At 47.6% G+C, this 14272-nt stretch overlaps 1 protein-coding gene across 7 annotated transcripts in view; it reads right to left on the reverse strand.

The window, feature by feature from the left end:
• Window positions 1–1281: 1281 nt before the first annotated feature.
• LOC128331718 (NACHT, LRR and PYD domains-containing protein 1b allele 5-like) overlaps window positions 1282–14272 on the reverse strand; it is a 67246-nt gene continuing 54255 nt past the window's right edge. For 5 of the 7 annotated variants that reach the window (XM_053265491.1, XM_053265488.1, XM_053265487.1 and 2 more), the window contains 7 exons: window positions 12537–12760; window positions 9578–9831; window positions 5522–5650; window positions 5046–5187; window positions 4907–4942; window positions 3254–3313; window positions 1282–3069 (listed from right to left, as the gene is read on the reverse strand). In XM_053265491.1, the coding sequence (XP_053121466.1) occupies window positions 2789–3069; window positions 3254–3313; window positions 4907–4942; window positions 5046–5187; window positions 5522–5650; window positions 9578–9831; window positions 12537–12760 (1126 nt within the window). In that variant the 3' untranslated portion in view covers window positions 1282–2788. Of the gene's footprint in view, window positions 3070–3253; window positions 3314–4906; window positions 4943–5045; window positions 5188–5521; window positions 5651–8340; window positions 8556–9577; window positions 9832–12536; window positions 12761–14272 lie in introns of those variants that run through there. The other 2 variants (XR_008310410.1, XM_053265493.1) reach the window with 2 other exon arrangements.

Here is a 14272-nt window from a genome sequence, read left to right on the forward strand (position 1 = left end):
GGTGCTTTAATCAAGGGAAGAGACCTGTGAATAGAAAAACGCTTGGGAGGCAGGATTGACACCCCATTCCCTCTCTGATTTCCTCTTTCCTGTTCTCTTTCAGGAGACCTGACATCTTTCCATTTGCATCCAAGCAAAGGTCAGTAGGTACCTGATGTATGGAGGAGGGTCTCATTTCCAGGCCTTCTCCCACGGGCTAGTGGTTTCTTGGTTAACAAGGATACTGTGCATGTGCGCGTGCGTATGCGCGTAAGGGGCTCACCTAGGTAATTTTGGAGCCCGGACCTGAAGGGCTTCAGAGGCCCCCCTGCTTGAGGGGGTAAGGGCAAGTTAAAGCATCACCCCCTTTTTTTTTCCAGCCACTGCTGTGCAGTGGGGACGGGGACGGCTGGTGGGGTGTGCGGCACATGCACTCGAGGGGAGACCAAGGTGGGGGGAAGTGGAGGTGGCACAAGTCCTCCTTCCCTGAGCCCACCTGCCACCCAAATGAGAGAACGGGCCATTTGGGGCCTCTGTGCACGCATATGTGCACACAAAGAGCCCCTAAATGGGGCAAAAGTAAGCCAGATGTGGTCAACCTCCTGATGAATGCCTCACTACCTAGAGATACACATGCCAGGCACTATATAAATATTATAGACAGACAGACAGACAGACAGACAATGCTGCATAGACACTACCTGAGTTTGCACCCGAACCGAATTGGGCCAGCCGGTTCTGTGCATACCCCTAGAGAGCAGCATGCCAGGACCCAGGCCTAGTGCCAAGGACTAGCAGCAGTGCGTGGGTGGGGCCTTGACAGGCGGGGGCTTGTCTGGCAGTGGACAGACAAGGAGCCCATTCATGATTCTGTGGTGTCACAGAAAAGGAGCCACTCGGTGATGGCCCCCATTTCAAAAATAGAGAAGGTCACTAGCCTACTGGATCATTCCATCTAGCCCTGTTTTCTGTTGCCGCCCGTGCAAGTGCAACGCATGTGAGAATCTGCCTCTGCACATGGAAAGCACCTGTAAGGCGGGATGTTATGTCTGAATGGGATTTAAAACTTTCTTTTAAACCACCTTGGGTTTCTGTTGGCAGAAGGGGCAAGGTATACTATCTGGAAATATATAAAAAACTAAAAGCTCCTATGTCACATCTAAGACCTGAATTGTTTGCAAGGGTGGCTATTTTAATATTATTAATATTAATAATAATATTAATTATTAATATTAATTATTAATATTAATAACAATATCATTCTTCTTCCAATCCCTTTCACAGCCAGGAATGGTCCAGAACTGACATTTCATAAATAATTTATTTGCCAGGAACAACAAGGCCTATTAAATACTCATGTGAACAAGAGGGCAGGAGTGAAATCCAGGCATTAATAAAACATTATTAACCCATTCCCAGCCAAAACCAGGATGGAACAGAATGAGCCCTTAAAAATCAAATGGGATGCAAAAACAAACAAACAAACAAACAAACAGTGGGGCATGTTGGAGACATTTGAGAACATCTTTAAAGAACTAAAATCTGTCTAAAATTATCCTTTTATTAAACCCTTCAGGGCCAGGACTGGCCCGAGACAGTCCATGACACCTTACAGTGGTTGAAACAAGACCTTGTATTGTCCTGTTGAACAGGAGGTTGCAGAAGGAAGGTGGGATTGCTGAAAATCACCCCTCTTTGTATGCAGAAGTATTCTCGGCAGGCAACTCTTAGTTTGGATGGAGGTCACTGGCTTTTGGATTTTGTGTCCACCTTGTGCCTCTAGGCAGTAGGCCAGCCATTTCATGCCACAGCTAATAGGATGCTCCTGAGATGGGCATCCAGGATAACCAATGAGTCCATCAGCAGGAATGCACATTACCAGAAAACCTGCCAGTCCTCCCACCCCTGCAAAAAAATGAGGTCCAGCCTTCAGGGCCAGTTTTCTTTGGAGGAGAGAGTACTGGAGGCCGACTCAGTCTTAGTAAAATCTCCTTATGTACAAATATGCAGAATGAGGGAGAACTGTAGGGAGACAGCTAGAGGGAGCACAAACTAAACTAGCCCCAAGACAAAAGAATGACTCCGTCAGTGGAGGCTGCTATGGGTTGGATGGGCATGCAGTAAATGAGCCGCAGATGGGGTTCGTTCTCTACCAGAGGAGAGCTGGTCTTGTGGTAGCAAGCAGGACTTGTCTTCTTAGCTAAGCAGGGTCCACCCTGGTTGCATTTGAATGGGAGACTACATGTGAGCACTGTAAGATATTCCCCTCAGCGGATGGGGCTGCTCTGGGAAGAGGTTCCAAGTTCCCTCCATGGCAGCACCTCCAAGACAGGGCTGAGAGAGATTCCTGCCTGTAACCTTGGAGAAGCTGCTGCCAGTCTGTGTAGACATTATTGAGTTAGATGGACCAATGGTCTGACTCAGTATATGGTAGCTTCCTATGTTCGCTTTCCTCTCCCAGAACTGGCCACCTCACTCTGCCCAGTTTTGACCACCACCGTGTCATGTATATGACACCTCTGGAGGGAGAGAGATATAAGCCTGCGGGGAACATATATCTTATCTCCATTGGGCCTCTCACCCAGCCAAGGGAACCCTATGGTCCTAGGCTGTAGTTAGGCCAAAGACTTATTTCTAGTCTATGTATTCTCTGGGCAGAGGACCACCAAAAAGAAGAGAGATCAAATTTTGTCTTGTGGCTGAGCTGTTGCCTAGTTGGTGCTGCAAGTAATTTGAGTTTACGAACTCTCCTGCATACAGTATGCAGTTGGATTTCCTGTGTCCTGGGGGGGCCATGCTCCTTGTTGCCTCATCTCCCTTCGAGGTCTGCAATCAGGAAGGGGTTTTTGATCCTCAGTGCCTCATAAACCTTATCCTTACAAGAGCAATCCCAGCCTGGCAGCAGCTTGTAGAGCTTTCGCATTTTTTCCTGGTTTGTTCCCTTTGAGGTGATTTTTTCATAATGCTCTTGATTCAGGATGATTCCATACAGTAAATCCAGAGTGCCCTCTACATCGGTGGTCCTCTGGATCAGCTGATCCCGGTGCTGCTCAATAAAATGTAGTTCTGAGGAAGCCAAAGGATGTGACTCTGTCAGGTAGACAGGAAAATAAGGGACAATAAAAATTAGATGTAGAGGAAGTTGTAGTATAGCAAAAATTGTGGGCAGAGGCAGTAGCTCAGGGAACTAGAGCCTTGGCTTGCTTCCAAGCATTCCTGCCTCCCCGACATCTGTGGAGACTCCAAATATCTGACAGTATAAGGAAGAACTCACCACTTCTTTCTAAGGTAGCACCAACAGATGGCTCATCAGTCTGTATGCAGCTACTATCACCTGAAAGGGAAAGAGAACATGTTAATGTATGAAGCAAGCAGACAGCACCAGAAAAGGGAAAATATAAAGCGACAAACCAATACTTGCAAATCATATCAGATGTTCTCTGGAATATTTGATGGTACCACATGAAGATGCAAATTCCCTTGTGTGACTGCACAGAGGTCACCAAGAACGGCCAAAAAGTGACCGAGAAAGAAATCGAGGAGCAGAGAGAGCAAAACTCCAATCTGGACAGTGACACCATTCAGCACGGACCTCTGGGTGGGGGTCCAGGGCCCTGCTTTTTATCTTGGATTGTATTCAGTTCCTATGCCCACTGCACAGGGTTGCTACTGGTTTCCTCCAGCATGAGGAGAGGTGGAAGGGGATGGCTTCCCACCCGTTGCCCAGGCACCTTGCTAGTGGGGCAAATGGGAATTTGGGGGGCAAGGAGCACGGAGACCGACGAGGCTGAGGCAAACCAAAGCTGCTCTTTCTCTATCCCACTCTCTTGCAGAGGAGATGTTAGAGAGGAAATGCTGTTGAGCATTTGCTTGTGCAAAGTGATGTTCATAGCTAGTGATTTAATTTTAAAGTGAAGCTTCTTAACAGCTTTACTAGCATGGCAAAAGGGGGCACCAGGGCAGTTACCGGGTTCTGAGAAGCAGCTGCCTTGAGAGATCATACCAGGGAGGCAGTTGGGACTGAGTAGAAGTGAAGAGAGCCAGAAGGTGCACTGCTCACAAATCCCACCTTACAGGTGCTTTCCATGTGCAGAGACAGATTCTCACATGTTTTGCACTTGCATGGGCAGCAACAGAAAATGGGGCTAGATGGAATGATCCAGCAGGCTAGTGATCTTCTCTTTTTTTTGAAATGGGGGCCATCACCAAGTGGCTCCTTTTCTGTGACACCACAGAATCGTGAAGGGGCCCCTTGCCTGTCCACTGCCCGGACAAGCCCCTGCCTATCAAGGCCCTGCTCACCTGCTGCTGCTAGTCTTTGGCACTAGGCCTGGGTCCTGGCATGCTACTCTGTGCATGGGATGTGCATGGAACCGGCTGGCCCAGTTCGGTTCAGGTGCGAACTCATATAGTGTCTATGCAGCATCATCCATCCATCTATAACATTTATATACTGCCTGACATGTGCATCTCTAGGTAGTGAGGCATTAATCAGGAGGATGACCACATCTGGCTTGCTTTTGCCCCATTTAGGGGCTCTTTGCACATGCACATGCGTGCACAGAGGCCCCAAATGAGCCAAAATGAGCTCTCATTTGGGTGGCAGGTGGGCTCAGGGAAGGAGGTCTTGCTGCCACCTCCACTTCCCCGCCTTGGTCTCCCCTCGAGTGCACATGCCTCACACCCCGCCAGCCATCCCCGTCCCCACTGCACAGAGGTGGCTGAAAAGAAGTGGGGGGGACACTTTAACTTGCCCTTACCCCCTCAAGCGAGGGGGCCTCCAAAGTCCTTCAGGTCTGGACTCCAAAATTACCTAGATGTGCCCCTACGCGCATACGCACAGTATCCTTGTTAACCAAGAAACCACTAGCCCGTGGGAGAAGGCCTGGAAATGAGACCCTCCTCCATACATCAGGTACCTACTGACCTTTGCTTGGATGCAAATAGGAAAATGTCAGGTCTCCTGAAAGAGAACAGGAAAGAGGAAATCAGAGAGGGAATGGGGTGCCAATCCTGCCTCCCAAGCGTTTTTCTATTCACAGGGTCTCTTCCCTTGATTAAAGTACCTTGTCTCACAGTGGCATCCCACACTTGTTCATTTGTGTCCTTCTCCATCAGGTTGAGCACCAGCTGTTTTTGCATCTGTTCCGCATACACTTCGAAGTACTGTTGATCCATGTCAGAATCTAAGTATTCAAACATCTGCTCCTGCAGAAAGAAACAAAATCTCTATATGTGTGAATGTTGCTTAGCACACATTGCAAGCCAGTAAGTCTATGTATCTTACTATACATAAGATACAGGATCTTACTATACCCAATATATCCTTCATATGGTACACCAGAATCTTGTCTGGGCATCTGTTGGGCTAGGTTGAGGCCCATCAGATCCCTGGAGAAGAAAGGGAGGCTCCTCCGCAGGAAAAAGCACTCAAGATCAGTGCTGTGTTTTTCTTCATGTGTTCAATGAATGCAGTCATCATATTCTTACTCCCAGCCTAAGGTCCCTCCAAGTAAGACTTTTTATCATCTCTGTATCTCACCCTGGGACTGACTTCGATATCACTTGAGCTTTGCACACAGAAGCAAGAGCCAAGAGTCAAAGGCCTTCTGGTTGTAGGGGGCTTCTGTACTCGCCACGATTTACATTTCCTTTCATGTTCATCAACAGCCTGGGAAAAGCAAACAAAGTCATCCTTGAGACATGGGGTGCTTCCAGACACTAATATATCCCACATCAGCCCATCAGGACCAGCACTGTCACCAGAGGACTCTGTGGCTCTCAGGGCCATTTATCAGAGTCAGCTGATATGCCAGCTGCAACCTTAACTGGGTGGTGATAGCTTGGCCACAGTTGCCCATGCGCTGGTAATCTCCCGCTTAATTACTGCAGTGTGTTGTCGATGGGGCTGCCTTTGAAAATGGCCCATAAGCAGCAGTTAGGCCAAAATAGGGCCTCAAGAATATTAACTGGGGCTGGGTGCTCACCTCTTATCATATCATTTATCAGCTGCACTGGCTCCCAATCCATTTCTGGGCCCAATTTCAAAGTGCTGGTTTTGACCTTGAAAGCCCTAAGTGGCTTGGGACCAGGTTACTCGAGAGAACGCCTTGGCCCATATGTTCCTACCCTGATTTTGAGGCTTTTTAAATTGCTTTAAAGAAGTTTTTAAAATGCTTTGTATTGTATTTTCTATTGTCTTTTTTGTATTATTGTTTTTAATTATATGTTTTATTCTATTGTTTTATTGTGAGCCACCCAGAGAACAATTTTTTATGGGGCAGCTAACAATTAAAGTTGTTATTATAATTACCATCATTATTATTAAATTACCAGGAGTGAAAGAGAAAGAAGCCACACTAAAAAAAGGGTTAGCTATATCCTTAGCACTATCTCGCAACCTGTGGCAATCCATTAAACAACTGTGAAAGAACTGTCTTTTTTCTCCCTTCCTTCTCTTTTAACTTTTAAAAAAGACAGTTTCACAGATTGCTACCAAATTGCCAGAAGATGATGCTAAGGATATTATTGATTGATTGATTGATTTGATTTTTATACTGCCCTTCCAAAATGGCTCAGGGCGGTTTACAATTAAAACAAACTATTAAAACAATAACGAGCTAAAACAAAAATTAAAAAACAACAACCAACAATTAACAATTTAAAAACATTTTAAAACAACAATTAAACAATTGCAGTAATTAAAAACCCTGAAACTGGATTAAAATATTAAAACCGATTTTAAAACCCTGGAAAGCCAGGCCAGCCCCGGAGCAGCTACAGAGAAGGCCTCTGTCGCCACGAGACGAGCTGGTGGTAACTGGAGACGAACCTCCTCAGATGACCTTAATGTGCGGTGGGGATCACGCAGAATAAGGTGCTCTCTGAGATAACTCGGGCCTAAGCTGTTCAGGGCTTTAAAGGTAATAACCAGCACTTTGTATTTTCCCCAAAAACATATCGACAGCCAGTGCAATTGTTTCAAAATAGGTGTGATTTGGTCTCTTCGGGTTAACCCAGAGACCAATCTGGCTGTCACATTCTGAACTAATTGAAGTTTCCGCACAACATACAAAGGCAGCCCCATGTAGAGCGCATTGCAATAGTCAAGCCAGGAGGTTACCAGCTGGTGCACCACTGTTTTGAGGTCATCCTCCTCAAGGAATGGGTGCAGCTGTCGAATCAGCCGAAGCTGATTGAAAGCACTCCTGGCCATGGCCTCCACCTGAGATACCAGGGTGAGGCCTGGGTCCAGGAGTACTCCCAAGCTGAACACCTGCGCTTTCTCGGGGAGTGCAAGCCCATCCAGCACAGGAAGATGTGATGATTTTTATGCCTGTTTTCTATATGGTTTTATATTTTTTAGTTTGATGTTTTTATTGCCTTTTTACTGTGTGTTTTTAACTTTTGAAAACCGCCTTGGGGCTGTCTTTTAATGAAAGGCGGTATAGAAATGCAACAACAAACAAACAAACAAACAAATAAATAAATAACTCGGATTCTCAGATTGTGAGGCCTCAGATTCTGAGCCCCCACAATGAGCACCTCCATCTTGCTTGGATTCAGCTTCAGTTTGTTCTCCCTCATCCAGCCCATTACTGCCTGTAGGCAGGCATTTAGAGAATGAGTGCCATTTTCTGAGGAAGAAAGGGAGAAGTAGATTTGGGTGTTATCAGCATACTGAGAACACCCAGTACCAAATCTCCTGATGACCTCACCCAGTGGTTTCATGTAGATATTGAAAAGCAATGGTGACAGAATGGAGCCCTGGGGAACGACATATAACAGCTCCTGCTTTGAGGAGCGACTGTCACCAAGCTCCATCATCTGAGATCTACTGGAGAGATAGAAACAGAACCACTGTAAAGCAGTGCCTCCTATTCCCAACTCCCCCAGGCAACTCAGAAGGATACCATGATTGATGGTATCGAACGCCGCTGAGAGATCTAAGAGGACCAACAGAGTCACACTCTCTCTGTCGATTCCCCGGTAAAGGACATCCATCAGGCCGACCAAGGCTGTCTCAACCCCATAGCCTGTTCTAAAGCCAGTTTGAAATGGTTCTAGATAATCAGTTTCCTCCAAAACCGCCTGGAGCTCGTTGGCCACCACCCTCTCGATTACCTTGCCCAACCAGGGGAGATTGAAGATTGGCCTATTGGAAGGCTTCTTAAGAAGAGGTCTAACTATTGCCTCCTTCAAACAAGGAGGCACCCTACCTTCCCTCAGCGATGCATTTATTTATTTATTTTATTAATTCAATTTTTATGTTATATTAACTAGGACATCTCCAACAATCTCTCTGCTAGATCGAAGCGGCCAGGTTGGGCAAGGATCCAGAGAACAAGTGGTAGGCCGTACCGCTCCAAGCAGCTTGTCCATGTCATCAGGAGTAACAGATTGAAACTGATCCAACCTAACACTGCAAGAGGGATCACTGGATAACTCCCTCACAGACCCTGCAGAAATAGTGGAGTCCAAGTCGGCCTGAATACAGGAGATTTTACAACCTGCTTCTTCTTTATGTGGCTTCTTCCTTTCCCCCGCTGCATGATAACATATGCTGAGATTAGCATCTGGAAAGACGTGTAGAAAAAGAGATCTCAAACTGTTGGCAGCCTGGGTCTCCATCTAACAGGCTGCAGGACTTTTAGGACAGCCTTCAGCCCCTTTCCTTGCCACATTCTAGGTGTTACTATGGCACGTAAGAAAGACTAAACATTCTTGGCACTGGACCTTTTAGGATAGTACCTTAGGGAGGACATTCTCAGGAGACAGGGGGAAGTCAAAGCTCTTGGATCAGTCAGCCTGAGCAATCAAATGGCAAAGAGGTACCAGCACAGATCTAGACACCAATTGTTCTTGTCCTGTACAGGCTGGGATAGTCTCCAATGTCCCTGCTTTTTAAAAACAATGCTTATTTGTATGAAAGGTTTTATTCTGGGACACGGAGCCCATCTCTGGTTATTGTAGCTTTATGTGTCAAACTAAATAAAGATGAAAATCCACCCACCCCTCGTTTAATGCAGAAGGTAATTCTAACTCCTTGTCATCACCATCAACAAATAACAACATCATTTGCTGAATTACTTTCTAGAAATGAAGGGCTATTTTTCAAAAAGACGGGGTGGGGGGACCCCTCTTAACATCATCAACATGTCGGCTGAGACATCCCATTTACAAAACATTGCAGGTTGCTCTCCCCATGTAAAGAGTGATTATTAGATCTCAGTCGTGAGTTCTTTAAAATTAGAATTTGGACATGAGATTTGGAAAACACTGGAAGTTTGGCATTGTGAAACTTTATCCTAGGAAATAAAGCCCACTAATTCCAAAGAAGACTTCATTCATTTAGGCAGATGTGTTTCAGACTATAGCTTAAGGCATGAATATTTTGCTTACATAATTCAGTAACAACACAGTAGTCCAGATAATCAGATGGGTACATGGCCTTAAACCGCCCCCCCCATGCAATTCACATTTTATGTCATAAAAATATGTCCCGAGGCAAGATATATTAGCTACTATACAAGGGCTAATATGATCTTGCTAATCTGCATTCTGCAACATTTAATAGAAGTTGGAGATTCCCAGTTACCTTCCTTAAGGATCTGTCATTGGGGAGAAGGTATAGGTGGAGTTTGGGGCTTGTGTCAGGTGCCTGATAGACCAGTGTCATAGCATGGACTCGTATGTTTTTGATCAAAGATGAAAGCACTCTAAAAATTACTCCACGGGGAGAGAACGTTGGATTTTTCAAGACAACATGAGCTGACTCCACACTGTCTGGCTTCTCCAAACTCATCCCTTCTTCAACAAAATGTGCAATTTGGACTTGGGAGGGGTCTTCATCTGCCAAAGGAACACAAAAGAAACAGAGTTCAACTGCAGGCAGTTGGCTTTTAGGGCGCTGCCTCCAGTTGCTGTCTCATTATTAGAGCAGGTGGCAGAAATGTTCCTGCTCCGCCCATACTCTGTCCACATTGGATGCGTTTCCTCTCTTCCAAATCACTTCTGGAGTAGGGGTAGAAAGGGGACATTTCTCCACGTTTGCAAGAATGTGCCTGCAGCATGATTAGCGGAGTTGTGCACAAGCTCCAATGGTGTCCCTGCTGTCCCTCTTTACACATGGGCTTTGGTAGTCAACCCCTCCTGTATTCTACCAAAGAAAAACCACATAGCTCTGTGGTCGCCAGGAGTCAACACTGCCTTGACGGCACACTTTACCTTTACTTTTGGTAGTCAGGCTGCCAGCCACTAGACTCTTTTTTGAGTTAACACGCATTGGAGCATACTACACATCTAATTCCTCCCTGTGCTCAATGTTTGTAGGCTTATTTGTATTGGGGGGGGGCTGTAAATATGTCATCCAGAGTTATAGTGACCAAGAGGGCAGCCCCAGTGCGAAACCTAAGCCAAGGCTCCTGCTCTCAGCACTCATCCACCACTCCAGGCAGAAGCTTCCCTGGTCCAGCCTAGCCACGGAGTCCAGTGGAGTGGAGTCAAAAGAAAGGCAGGCAGGAGGCCTACTTTCCTCCCTGGCATTCATGTCTCTGCCTGGACCAGCAGGTCCCTTCTGAGCTGTGGCAAAGAGGCTGCCCTGGGAAAGGTCAGGCCAGAGTGCCTCCACTTTTCTCTCCCAGGTTGGGCAGGCAGAAGCATAGGGCCTTTGCAGGTATCCTGGGACAGGAGGCCCTCACTGCGTGTGGCTGACTCTCCCTTCCTTCCTCCCCGTCTCCAGGCTAGGCAGAGATGCTCTACTTGAGGGGCCATGGCCAAGGCACATACAAGACTTTGCCTCAGCCACCTACAGGAAGCCCTTCTTCTGGGACTTGGGTGGACCCCAGTGGGAGGAGCTCCACAAGCATCTGCAGGACTCATTAAGTGGCCCTCCAAGCACTAGCAGCCTGCGTGTTGCTGTATCACTTGCACTCCCTAGAGCTAAACACCTGGAGGCATCATTTTTGCCAGATGCTTTCTCCTGAGATGTCTATCTCTCTCCTCCTCCCCACAATCTAATCGGGATCACAGTTCTATAGGAGATGAGTATACTTCCATTTGTATACAGCAACATCCCTACAATCACCACACCCTGCACAGAAAACTAGGGGCTTGGTCAGCCTGATGGATGATTTCCAATTGGGAATTGAAAGAGGAAGTGTGACTCTGTTGGTCCTTCTGGACCTCTTGCTGTCTTTCGATACTATCGACCATAGTATCCTTCTGGAACGTCTGAGATTGTCGGGAGTGGGAGGCACTGCTTTGGTGTGGTTCTGCTCCTAGCTCTCGGACATATTCCAGATGGTGTTTATTGGAGATTGTTGCTCTTCGAAATCTGAGCTTAAGTATGGGCTCCATACTTTCTCCAATGCTTTTTAACATCTACATGTTAAACCACTGGGAGAGATCATCAGGGGATTTGGAGCTGGGTGTTACCAGTACGCTGATGACACCCAGATCTAATTCTCCATGTAAACTTCTTCAGGAGCTGGCATATCCTCCCTAAATGCCTGCCTGGAAGCAGTAATGGGCTGGATGAGGGAGAATAAACTGAAGCTGAATCCAGATAAGACGGAGGTACTTATTGTGTGGCGTCAGAACTCCAGAGACGATTTTGATCTACCTGTTCTAGATGGGGTCACACTATCCCAAAAGGAACAGGTTTGCAGTCTTGGAGTACTTCTGGATCCACACCTCTTCCTGGTTTCTCAGGTTGAGGTGGTGGCCAGGGGCAGTTTCTATCAGCTCCTGCTCATGTGCCAGCTATGCCCATTTCTCAAGATCAGTGACCTCAAAACAGTGGTACATTTGTTGGTAACCTCCAGACTTGACTTCTGTAATGCGCTCTACATGGGGCTGCCTTTGTACATAATCCGGAAACTTGAGTTGGTTCAGAATGCAGCAGCCAGGTTGGTCTCTGGGTCATTTTGGAGAGACCACATTACTCCTCCTTTGATGGAGTTACACTGGCTGCCATTAGGTTTCCGAGCAAAATACAAAGTGCTAGTTATAACTTACAAAGCCCTAAACAGCTTAGGCCCTGGGTATTTAAGAGAGCATCTTCTTCACTATGAGCCCCACCACCCATTAGGGTAATCTGAGGAGGTCCGTCTCCAGTTACTGTCAACTCGTCTGGTGGCTATACAGAGATGGGCCTTCTCAGTTGCTGCCCCGAAATTGTGGAATGCACTCCCTGCTGAGATACAATCCTCCCCATCTCTGGCAATTAAAAATAAATAAATCTGAAAACCCATCTTTTCACCCAAGCCTTCTCAGCTTTTTAAAATTGTCTGTTTTAATTTTATGGTTGATTTTAAATTGTTGAATTGTTTGAACTTTTAATATGTGTTTTAATTGTTCTATGTTAACTGCTCAGAGATCAAAATTTGGGTGGTATATAAGTTTAAACAAACAAACAAACAAACAAACAATCTCTATCTCCCTCAGTTGTTTAGATACACAAAACCAGCATTTCTGATCTGTTAATGAAGGAAAAGCAGAGCAATTCTTAGCTGGGATTCCTTGTTCTTGTGGCTAGAACCTTTTCCCTGCCATACCTGCAAGACACAGGAAGTGAGGGAGGTGAACGGCTTCCACAGCCTCTCCTGGCTCCGCTTGGATGTTGAACAAAGGGCCGGCGATAATCATCCAAGACGGCTTCTCTCCTTTCAGGTGCTGATTCCATGAATCATTCCAGTATGTTATGATTACAGCTTCTCTCACCTCAAATATGAGATTGCTGTAGTAGCAACGGAAGGAGCCAGCCTCAGGGCAGTGCATCCTGAATGCAACCAAGAGGAAGACAGAAGCGGAATGAGGTTGGACACTGATCAATGCAGCCCCCTGTTCCAATTGATATTTCTGCAATAGACATGTAGGCTAAACTTTAAAGTCCAGAAGAACACACACACTGAGGCTGTTCTCACGAGCAGCCTAGCCTAGAATAGGCTGCTTATGTGGAGTGCCGGGATCTGTGCTAATCCCGTCACACCCACCCAGCCTAACCCAGCTACTAAGCCTGGCTTTTAGCCTAGGTTAAAGGAGCAAGTGCTCCCTTACCCCAGCTGCCGGGACCATGTGTTTCCTTGGGCTGCACACAGCCCATGGAGACACAGAGATGAGCACCCAGAACTCCCGTCTGACGGCAGATAAAGTCAATTTACTGTGCTTGTGATGTGGTGCATTGTGGGATATCTGGGGGCCAGGGCGCATTGTCCTGCTAACTGGGCAAAGAGGCACCTTTTAACATGGTGATTCTCTTTATTTCGCAGAGGGAGAGTAACTGGCCCTCTCCACCCCCAGCACAGGACCTCCAGCAGGCCCATCCTTAGGGTGGGGTGACTGGTGCAATCACCCCAGGCCCCGCGCTGGCGGCATCACCACCACCGCAAGTGGCAAGCACCTGCTCGCTCTTGGCACAGCAGCCTTGCACCTTGCGCCAGCCTTGGCTCCGAGCAGCGCAGCAACCAGCCGCCATGTATGCTTGTGGGGGGAGGAGCAGAGGCGGCACAGCACACCAGCAGTGGCCGAGTGAGTGGTGAGCAGCCTGCCTCTCCTCTTGCTCAGCAGTCTTGTGCTGTGCGCCCACCTTGGCTCTTGGCACCATGGCAGCTGCAGCCATGTGTGCTTGCTGGGGGGAAGGGGAGGGGAAGGGGCAAGGGGTGGGCATCTTGCATAGCAGAGGAAGTACCGTTGGAGACTCAGCCTGCCTAGGAAGCAAGGATCACCTCACCGTACCTCAAAGATGGGTGGGTGGGTTCCACAGCAGGCAAGAGCCTGCAAGAGATGAAGGTGGGGCTCTCTCAATTCACTCCCAATCCCAGAAGCAGTTGCCCCCATTGGGCATCTCCCCTGAGCTGGGATATGTCAACCCCTTTGCTTCTCATAGGAGGCAGATCTCCAAGAGATCTTTTTGGAGATCGCTGATGGGTTGACACTCAATGGGCTGAGAAAAGCACCCTGCAAAAGTTGTTGCCTCTGCACAAGGCTGGGTGCAATAGCAAGCGTTGGGCGAGGAAAGGGGTCTAGCCAGCAGCCCCTAAGGGCAGGGCCGTCCTTAGGGTGGGGCGACCAGGGCAATTGCCCTGAGCCCCGTGCTGACACAGGCCCCACTCTGGGCACACTGCAGTGCAGCCTGCCCTCCACTCTCCCCCAGTCTCAGCCACTTATCTTCCCCCGCAGCCCAGCCGGAGCCCATATTTTGTGTGTCTGTGCAGCTTGAAAGGCTCCCAGTCAAGCTGCTAGAGCTCCTTCTTTCCCCGCCTCTCAGTTGTTCAGTGAGTGGGCAGGGCTT

This window comes from Hemicordylus capensis, chromosome 6, assembly GCF_027244095.1.
Source record: "Hemicordylus capensis ecotype Gifberg chromosome 6, rHemCap1.1.pri, whole genome shotgun sequence".
In the NCBI taxonomy this organism is placed as follows: domain Eukaryota; kingdom Metazoa; phylum Chordata; class Lepidosauria; order Squamata; family Cordylidae; genus Hemicordylus; species Hemicordylus capensis.